A 10,478-nucleotide genomic window follows, 5' to 3' on the forward strand; every position below is an offset into this window, starting at 1 on the left:
GGAGGTAGTGTGTGTGTGTGGGGCGGGGGGGGGGGCTTTGGGATCAACAGTGAAATGTTATTTCTTGAGTCTTCAATGGTGTGCTTTAGGGTGTTCTCTTTGAAACACGCGGGCATACTCCTTGCTTCTGGGGACATATTTCTTCTGCTCTTGACTTTTCTTTACTTTTAAATTGCTCTTTTTAACAAGATACATTGAAAGAACTTAATGAAGCATTTGGCATTTCCTAGTAAGTTGATTTACATGGTTGGTCCTAATTTGAGATACTGAGACAGAAATGTTCAAGCAGAATGTTTGTGTTATAATACATCCCAAATTGTTGGATCTGCATACACCTTTCAGCTGAATATTTTTGTACATCTTTGAAATGTTGGAATCTTCTGCTTAGTGATTATAATTGAGGGTTGTCATCCCTTTCTGCTCAAACACATCCTTATAAATTACTGAGATGTGAAACTATAAATCAAAATGGCCACCTCTTTTGCTGAAGTTTACTTTTTTTCCCTTTAAACAATTGCAGGCTGAGAGAAATCCCACGCCATTACACCATGCAGCAAAAGTATTAATAAATGCTCAGCTAGAAAACGGAGATTTTCCTCAGCAGGTAATTCTGCAGCTTCCAGTCCCTGTAGCTTAAAAATGCTTGTACTGTATACGAACAAGTGCCTGGTTGCTATTATTGAAAACAGCGTATCCTCCTTTTACTTTTTGACTTGCAAGTTAAAAGGTTGCCTAAGCACTTGCCTCAGAGTTTTGATTTGGTTTAATTGGCTGTGCCTCTTGGACGGAGTTTGGGGCTTAAATTCACTTCAGAGCTGCATACAGTTTTGGGAGAGGAAGTATGTAAATATAAACTACATTGTTCAAGAGAACCTGGTTAAGTGTTGGGTATCTTTCGTGGGAGAGTTAGCTTATAAAAGTACCCTGGCTATGGAGAAAGAACTGGTGGAGGCTGGTTCAGTGAATAAGGTCAAAATTTTCTGTAATATGGCCAATCTTTTTGGCTAGTGGGGTCCATTTTATATAGGCATAAGCCTATTTGGAAGAAGAGTTGGCTGGCAATATTTTTACTTGGAACCAAAGTATCATTGTGTGGTAGAGATTGGTTGATCAATTTCCTTTTTCTATTTATTAGTTCTTGGAGCCCAAGTTTGGGTCCTATAAAAGGAGGGCCATCTTTCTCATTTCAAACACACCTTCAGATACAAAAGTAGAAGTATTTCTACTAGCTTTTGTCTTCCTTTTCATTATAGAGTATTTTGTAAGAGAGTGAGTGTTGGTAAACACTTGTGTGAACCCTTTCTTTGGAGTGATCTTGTGAGGTTATTCTCTTGAGGTATTTGGGACTAATTAGAGTGTTTACTCTAATTTTGTACTCTCTTTTTGTACTCTTGTTGGTATAGTAAAATTGCTTCTCTCCGCTTGTGGACTTAGGTCTCCTTGACCGAACCACGTTAAATTTGTGCCTTCTTTATGTGCTTTAATTACCGTTATTATCAACTTGTTGTCTTTGTTATTTTCATTACTACATTGTTTGGCTAAATTCCGCACTACCCGGGTTCTCAATCCTAACAAATTGGTATCAGAGCCGGATCTAACCGGGTTAGTTTAAATAGCCAAAATGACTCTAACAAAGACTTATGTTGAGAAATCTGACCGAAGTGCAAACTTCGGAATGTGGCAATTAAAGATGGAAGCTATCCTAATTCAGGATGGCTTAGATTTGGCACTACAAGGAAAGTAGAAGAAGCCGGAAAAAATGACGGACGAGGAGTTTGCCGTCATTGACAAAAAGGCAAAAACAGGTATAATTTTAAATCTCTCAAATGAGTTTTTGCGTGAAGTTGCTACAGAAAGCTCAGCCAAAGGCATATGGGAAAAGCTGAAAACCCTGTATATGAAAAGGACAGTAGAAAACAGGCTTTACCTAAAGCAAAAACTCTACACTTTTCATATGGCTGAAGGTAGCTCTATACTTACACATCTCGATACTTTCGATTCTCTTCTTATGGATTTAAGTAACATAGATTCTAAAATCAAAGATAAGGATCAAGCCGTATTATTGCTTGTTTCTTTGCCCCAGTCGTTTAAGCATATTAGAGATACTATGCTTTATGGAAATGATAATATCTCTTATAAAGATATCAAATCTATTTTGAAATTAAAAGAACAAATAGATAGAGATATTATCGGGAAAACAAGCGGGAACCAAGGGGAAGGCTTGTTTGTAAGAGGTAGATCCAATAAGAAAGATTTAAGTAGTGAGAGACCTAAATCAAGGTCAAAATCCAGATACAGAGATGTCATATGCAAATACTGTCATAAGAAAGGCCACATTACTTCTGAATGCTTTAAGTTGAAAAACAAAGAAAAGCATACAGAAAAGAAAAATGAGCATAAAAATGCTGACACTGCCGAAGCAAGTGTAGCTGCTGATGAGACTGAGGGACTATTTTTTTAGCAACTAATAATTGTTTTAAATCTAACAATGAGTGGATTTTAGATTCGGGTTGTTCTTATCATATGTGTCCCAATCGGGATTTGTTTACCACATATGAATCTGTTGAAGGTGGAGTGTCTTGATGGGCAACAATGCTGCCTGCAATGTTATTGGTAAAGGTACAGTCCGAATCAAAATACATGATGGTGTGGTGAGAACTCTCACCGATGTTAGACATGTTCCTGACTTGAAGAAAAATCTCATCTCTTTGGGTACTCTAGAATCTCTTGGGTGCAAGTACGCAGGTGAAGGTGGAATCCCGAAAGTTTCTCATGGTGCTTTTGTGATCATGAAAGCACGCAGATCTGGTACGTTGTATACTCTATTGGGATCTACTGTTACAGGTGTTGCTGCAGCTTCAACATCAGATAAATCAAATTCTGACATCACCAAATTGTGGCATATGCGATCGGGGCATACCGGTGAAAAAGGTCTTTCCATCCTCAGCAAAAGGGTCTACTGTGTAGCCAAAGTACCAGAAATATGGAGTTCTGTGAACAATGTGTGTTCGGGAAGCAGAAAAAGTCAGCTTCAAATCTCTAGCAATTCATAGAACAAAAGGTACTTTAGATTACATTCATTCAGGTCGTTAGGGGTCCTTCCCGTACCCCGTCAAAAGGTGGTGCAAGGTATATGTTAACTTTCATTGATGATTATTCAAGGAAAGTTTGGGTTTATTTCCTGAAAAATAAAAGTGATGTTTTCTTAATTTTCAAACAATGGAAAGTTTTGATTGAGAAGCAAACAGGAAAACAGGTTAAGCGGCTTAGAACAGATAATGGCTTGGAATTTTGTAATGATGAATTCAACGAATTTTGCAAGAATGAAGGAATTGCTCGACACCGTACTGTGAGAATGACACCTCAGCAAAATGGTGTGGAAGAAAGGATGAATAGAACTCTATTGGAAAGGGCTCGTTGCTTGATTTCAAATGTTGGGTTGACAAATGCCTTTTGGGCAGAAGCTATCTCTAAAGCTTGTTATATTGTCAATCATGCTCCTTCTGCACCCTTAAACTTTAAGACTCCAGAGGAAATGTGGTCAGGTACTCCTGCTAATTATTCTGATTTAAAGATATTTGGTTGCCCTGCATACATGCATGTAAATGATGGAAAATTAGAGCCAAGGGCTAAAAAGTGCATTTTCCTTGGGTATGCATCTGGGGTGAAAGGATACCGACTATGGTATCCTGATCCCATGGCACCAAAATTTATAATTAGCGGAGATGTAACCTTTGATGAATCCTCTATGTTACATCCTAGAAAAGATTCTTGTAGTTCTTTTAATACAGATAAAGGGAAGAGTACACAAAAGCAGGTGGAGGTTGAGATTGGCATTCCTTTTGAGCCAAGCTCATCAACTTTGGAGCAAATACAGTTGAAACTCCTGAAGTTGAGACTCCTGAAGTTGAACCAGAAGAAGAAGAGTATTCTATAGCCAAACATAGACCAAGAAGAGAAAGTAAACAACCATTAAAGTTAGGAGATTATGTTTCATTTGCTTTTTCAGTTGCACAGGAAACTGAAGAAATTGGAGAACCATCAAAATATTCAGAAGCAGTTTCTGGTGTTTCTGGTGCTGATTCAGCCAAGTGGCTGATTGCAATGAATGAAGAAATTGAGTCTCTCCACAAGAATGGTACTTGGTCTCTTGTGAAGCCGCCATCAGGAAAGAGAATTGTTGGTTGCAAGTGGGTCTTCAAGAAAAAGGAAGGCATTCCAGGGGTTGAAGATGCGAGGTATAAGGTACGATTAGTTGCAAAGGGCTATAGCTAGGTACAAGGGGTTGATTTTAATGATATTTTCTCACCTGTTGTTAAACATAGCTCTATCCGTGTCTTGCTTGCCTTAGTTGCCATGTATGATTTGGAATTAGAACAACTTGATGTTAAGACAGCTTTCTTACATGGTGAACTTGAGGAACAAATATACATGCATCAACCCGAAGGATTTGAAATTGAAAGAAAAGAAGATCATGTTTGCTTGTTAAAGAAATCCTTGTATGGATTAAAGCAGTCTCCAAGACAATGGTATAAAATGTTTGATTCATTTATGTTGGGTCATGGTTATTCGAGGAGCATGTATGATAGTTGTGTTTACTTCCGGAAGTTAAATGATGGTTCATTTGTATACCTATTATTATATGTTGATGACATGCTCATTGCTGCTAGGATTTGACAGAAATTCACAATTTGAAAAGTCAGCTGAAAAGTGAATTTGAGATGAAAGATTTGGGAGCCGCTAAGAAAATCCTTGGCATGGAGATCAAAAGAGATCGAGGAGCCAACAAGCTATTCCTGACCCAGAAGTACTCGGGGGAAAGTCTTGGAGAGGTTTGGCGTGAAAGATGCTAAACCAGCAAGTACCCCTCTTGCTGCTCATTTTAACTTATCAGCTGCTCAGTCACCGCAGTCAGAAGAAGAAGAGAGGTATATGGCACAGGTACCTTATTCCAGTGCAGTTGGCAGTATTATGTATGCAATGGTGTGCACACGCCCAGATATTTCGCAGTCAGTAAGTGTGGTGAGCCGATTGGCAGGCTCTGAAATGAATTCTCAGATACTTGCGAGGTACTTCAGACACATGTTTGGGTTCGGGAGAAATACTAATACCTTAGTTGGTTTTGTAGACTCAGATTATGCAGGTGATCTTAACAAAAGAAGATCACTAACAGGCTACGTATTTTGCACTGGTGGTTGCGCTATCAGTCGGAAAGCTACATTACAACATGTAGTAGCTTTATCTACTACCGAAGCAGAATATATGGCAGTGACCGAGGCTATCAAAAAAGCCTTATGGTTAAAGGGTCTCTTTGCTGAACTCGGTTTACACCAAGGTGGTATTATCATTTTTTGTGATAGTCAAAGTGCCATCACTTGACTAAAGACCAAATGTATCATGAGAGAACGAAGCATATTGATATCAAGTACCATTTTATCCGGGAAACCATTGCTGATGGAAAAGTCTCTATTCAGAAGATCAACACTAGAGACAATCCTGCTGACATGTTCATGAAACCTCTTCCAGTGTCCAAGTTCAAGCTTTGCCTGAACTTGATTGGCATTTATGAAGAATGATTTTGCCCATTGGGGCTTTTGCGGAGAAGGTGGAGCAAATTTACTATATCAGCCAAAATTAGGCCAATGTGGAGATTTGTAATATGGCCAATCTTTTTGGCTAGTGGGGTCCATTTTATATAGGCATAAGCCTATTTGGAAGAAGAGTTGGCTGGCAATATTTTTACTTAGAGCCAAAGTATCATTGTGTGTAGAGATTGGTTGATCAATTTCCTTTTTCTTTTTATTAGTTCATGGAGCCCAAGTTTGGGTCCTATAAAAGGGGGCCCATATTTCTCATTTCAAACACACCTTCAGATACAAAAGTAGAAGTATTTCTACTAGCTTTTGCCTTCCTTTTCATTATAGAGTATTTTGTAAGAGAGTGAGTGTTGGGAAACACTTGTGTGAGCCCTTTCTTTGGAGTGATCTTGTGAGGTTATTCTCTTGGGGTATTTGGGACTAATTAGAGTATTTACTCTAATTTTATACTCTCTTTTTGTACTCTTGTTGGTATAGTAAAATTGCTTCTCTCCGCTTGTGGACGTAGGTCTCGTTGACCGAATCACGTTAAATTTGTGCCTTCTTTATGTGCTTTAATTACCGTTATTATCAACTTTTCATTAGGGTTTTCTCTGCGTATGACAACTTTGGTGTCCTTTCTACTAAAAAGGTAGGCCTCGAATGTGATATATTATATTTTCTTTTAATTATTCGAACTGAACTACTAAATTACATTGCTGAGGTAATAAAACTTGATAAACTGGTAGTGGAGCTGTTTTCAAATCTCAATTTTATATGTAGGTGCTTCGTTATGCTTGTCGCATGTGGAACTAAATAATCTTATTAAAGGATAAATGCCCCACCATTATAGTCACTATGATTGCCACGCTTACTACTTTTTTTTTCTTTCTAACACTATATGTGGTTGGATAATTTGTTTACTTATGGACTGACTTTATATTTCTCAGGAGATCAGCGGGGTCTTCAACAGGAATTGCATGATATCCTATTCTGCATATAGGAACATTTTCCCAATTTGGGCACTGGGAGAATATCGTTCTCGCGTACTTAAAGCTAAATGAGTGTCAGTTCACATTTCGCGAAGTCTCGACTCTTGGTTTTCTGTCCACCTTTAACACGCTAGATGCACGCACGATGATTTGTTAGGTAGTTTACTTTATTTTTAGTTATTTTGTAACTAATCGTCTTTCGTGGTTCGTTTGCTGTCCCTCAACAGTTCTCCTTCATTAGTTGGGAGGGAAACTGATTGAATGCTAAGACTAATAATGCATGTTAAGGTAGGAGCACCAGATTTAGAATTTGATTAGAAGTGTCTCTTATCATTGTCTCGTTTCTTTCTAAAAGCCTTATTCGCCAAATCGTCGCATGTGAACCCGAGAGTTGGGGTCCGAGGGTCTTGCATATCAGAAACCATATCAAATTAAAAAACTGACATGTGCTATCATATCATAGCATTGTGGCGAGAGACTATCAAGCACGCATTGAATCACACTAGGGACAACCAAAGCAACATTTTTTAAGGTAAGTCAAACGATGTCGGATACCTAGACTTACTGTTAAACTAAAATAAAGATAAATTATACGCATTCAGTCGCTAAGAAAACAATCTTCATTATTCAATGTTCAGATTTAAGGACAATTGCTTGATAATCAGATATATCCTCAAGATATCTTAATTTGAAAATAATTAAAATAAAATAAAAACAAAAGAAAACGGGCCTAACTAGAACATGACTTGAGATTTAGTTTGAGTATAATGGCCTAACTATTATTTTAGAGAAATTTTCATAAAGCAGTATCTTTTAGTGGTAATTAGCTATCTATAGATACCATTTGCTATATTACAGATTGTAGATACGTTTTCTGTTGTTATAAGATGTATTTAAGCTACTGTATTCATGAATACAGTGGCAAAAATAGGCGTGAATCAGGGAAGTCCAGTTAATCAGTTGTTGTATTCGAGTGTATTCGACTGTATTCATAGCGTGAAACATGGGATTACAGTTGGACAGATCATTGTATTCGACGGTATTTGACTGTATTCACGGCGTGAAACAGGGGATTACACTGTTTTTAAACGGAAAGTGAATCAATTAACATAATAGACTCCTAATATAACTCAAAAAATTCAATTATAACACACAAATTTTGTATTTCCAGTTATAAAAAAAATTCTCAACCGAAAAATATCCCAAAAACATAGCAATCTCCAGAGAAATTATATAATACATCTGAATACATAAATTATTTAATTAGAAAAAACATATGAATACATTCATGGCATATAGCGAGACAGTGAATATAATGAAATACATAGAATACAGCGGGATACATTGAAATACAATGAAAAAAGACAGTGAATACAATGAAATACATGGAATACAACGAGATATATTGAATTAGAAAAAAAAAGACAATGAATACAATGAAATACATGAAAATACAGCGTGATACGTTGAAAATACATTGAAATCTTCTTCTTCATCGCGATTAATTGAATACCAGGGCTTTTAATTTGATTGAAAAGTTACGGATAACGCCGTTAACACAGGGAAAGGTTTCAATGGATGGAAGCTGGATAATTTTCCCAGACGTGTGTGATAGAGGAAGAGATAACAATCTTTAGGCTGTATGCAAGCAATCCATCACTTGGATAATGATCCCACACAAACGGAATCGACACCAGGGATCATCACTTGGTGCTCATCAGCCTGTACCCGTATGAGTATGACATCCCCTTCGGCCAGTCTGTAGGGTGCTTTCCTCCTCAAACTCCGACGGTAGCATCAACCACGGAGCCACACATCTGCTGCTCACCATAGGACTACTGCAACTTCCATCAAACGATTCTCTAATTCCAGGAACACAACTAGGTCTTACCACCAAGGAAGAGCTAGGGTTTCTCGTAGCATCGTGTTTTCAGGGAATGGGGGAAGAGAATGACATGTATCAAAGTGGAGAGAGAAAGAAAATAGTGTAACTAAATAGCGTATTTAGTGGCTTAGGGGTAGGAGGTAACCAAAATTAGATATTTTGCTATAAACATTAAAAGGTATTAATAGAATATAATTTTTTTAAATGGTATTTATTTAAAATAAATAAGGTGTTAACCTTTGCTATAGGAGTTAAAAATTGCTTATTTTATTTTTATCTTTTAAGGTTGGTACATAGAAGAGAGGTAATGTCATATTCTTTTAAACCTGTACCGTTAGTGAATAAGACTGTAATAAATTCTTTTAATCAAGATACATATGATTGTATTCCATCTCTTGTTACTGCCTTGATAAAAACAGAATCTCTACTCTAAACAGACGGCGAAACGTTACACCAAGCTAAAACAAAAGGGAAAGAAATACCAATGAATGAAGAGTCTGGAACCAAAATGTGGTTCTTTTCGACTCAAAGAATCAAAATGTGTAGAAAAAAAATATGGTAATCAATTTATATATAACGTCTTTTAAGAAGACGCTATACTTTAACGGCCGTTTGCCCAGTTAAATATAGCGTCCTTTTAAAAGACGCTATACATATAACGTTCTTTATTAAGACGCTATATATATTATTTTGGCCCACAAATAATTTTTCTGGGCTTAACTAACATAATAATAATTCAACTGGGTATAGCACCTTAAGCTAAGACGCTATACCTCAAAAAATTGAACCTCCGGACTGGTTTTTGCCTTATTTAAAGAGGTGAAGGATTTTTAGAAATCCATTCATAAACATTTTAAAGTCTTCTAAAATATTTCTTCATTTAGTTATTTTGCATTTTGTCATAATGTCTGAAGAGCGAAGAATTAGAGTTACATTATATGGGGGGGGGGGGGTGAGATTGTGGTGGCGAATAACTCAGTAAGCTATAGTTTATCTCCACAGTGTCATGTTAAGTTGCCACTTATAATGGAGTACGATACATTGGTATCGTTGTTATGTAAAAAAATGAGTGCGAGCAAACGTTCGGTGAATAGTAAAGTAACCAAAAGATATCCGTATTCTGAGACTCCGTAAGGGGTTGCTTGTTATGCTGAGTTTAACATCGAAGACGAAGAAACTCTGAGAGATTTTTTGAGGACTACGGATGATTACCGGGAATTTATTGTGACAAAGCTATTGGAAATATACGTCAAGGCTGAAGACGTTAGCAATAATGAGGTTGCGCAAAGTAGGGATATCCCTCAATCATCGAGTGGTTATTTTGGAGCAATTTTAGCCGAACAAGTTCCGGCTGAAAGAGTTTGGCTTGATCTAAACTTATTTACTTACGTTTGTTGACTAGAATTGGAGATAGTTTGTGTTTGAACTATCAGCTTTTTGACGTATTTTTGGGTATAAGAGATACTTGAATGATTAATTTCTATAACTACAAGGATACGCTAAAGGGTAGTACGTTTTACTACGCTAAAAGGGCACTACATTACAAATACGAGCACTACATTAGGCCACAAGATACCACTACAGGGAACTAAAGTAACAAGTTATCTAGTTTACTAGTCTTTTAGCAAATAAATAATCTGAATCAGATAAAAACAACAAATCAATTTAATCACAAAAAAATTACGAAAATACGTATACCACAGTAAAAAGTAACTAATTAATTTTTTTTTAACAACTAATAAAAATTTCTCTATTTTATTACTTTTTTTAGCACACCAATACTATATCCCGGATAAAAAATAAAAAATTAGTTAAAACGCAAAACAATCATAAAATAACATATAGCACATTAAAAACAACTAATATGCAATTTTTATACGAGTCTTAACGAAAACTAAGTCAGAAGGCTAAATACATACACAGACACTTAAAGTTGGCACGATTATTCATTTAGACACCTAAACTCAAGGGTGTTTCTATAGAGCACTTATACTACCGAAAACTTATTCCAATTAAACACTTCTT

General features: G+C 36.6%; 1 protein-coding gene across 4 annotated transcripts in view; it reads left to right on the forward strand.

The window, feature by feature from the left end:
- The window catches only part of LOC109241809 (cycloartenol Synthase-like), a 28,900-nt gene extending 21,996 nt beyond the window's left edge, over positions 1–6,904 (forward strand). For 2 of the 4 annotated variants that reach the window (XM_019408605.1, XM_019408603.1), the window contains exons 18-19: positions 521–604; positions 721–1,420. In XM_019408605.1, the coding sequence (XP_019264150.1) occupies positions 521–604; positions 721–1,008 (372 nt within the window). In that variant the 3' untranslated portion in view covers positions 1,009–1,420. Of the gene's footprint in view, positions 1–520; positions 605–720; positions 1,421–5,684; positions 6,092–6,526 lie in introns of those variants that run through there. The other 2 variants (XM_019408604.1, XM_019408606.1) reach the window with 2 other exon arrangements.
- Positions 6,905–10,478: the final 3,574 nt, after the last annotated feature.

The sequence above is a fragment of the Nicotiana attenuata genome, unplaced genomic scaffold (assembly GCF_001879085.1).
Source record: "Nicotiana attenuata strain UT unplaced genomic scaffold, NIATTr2, whole genome shotgun sequence".
Lineage (NCBI taxonomy): Eukaryota > Viridiplantae > Streptophyta > Magnoliopsida > Solanales > Solanaceae > Nicotiana > Nicotiana attenuata.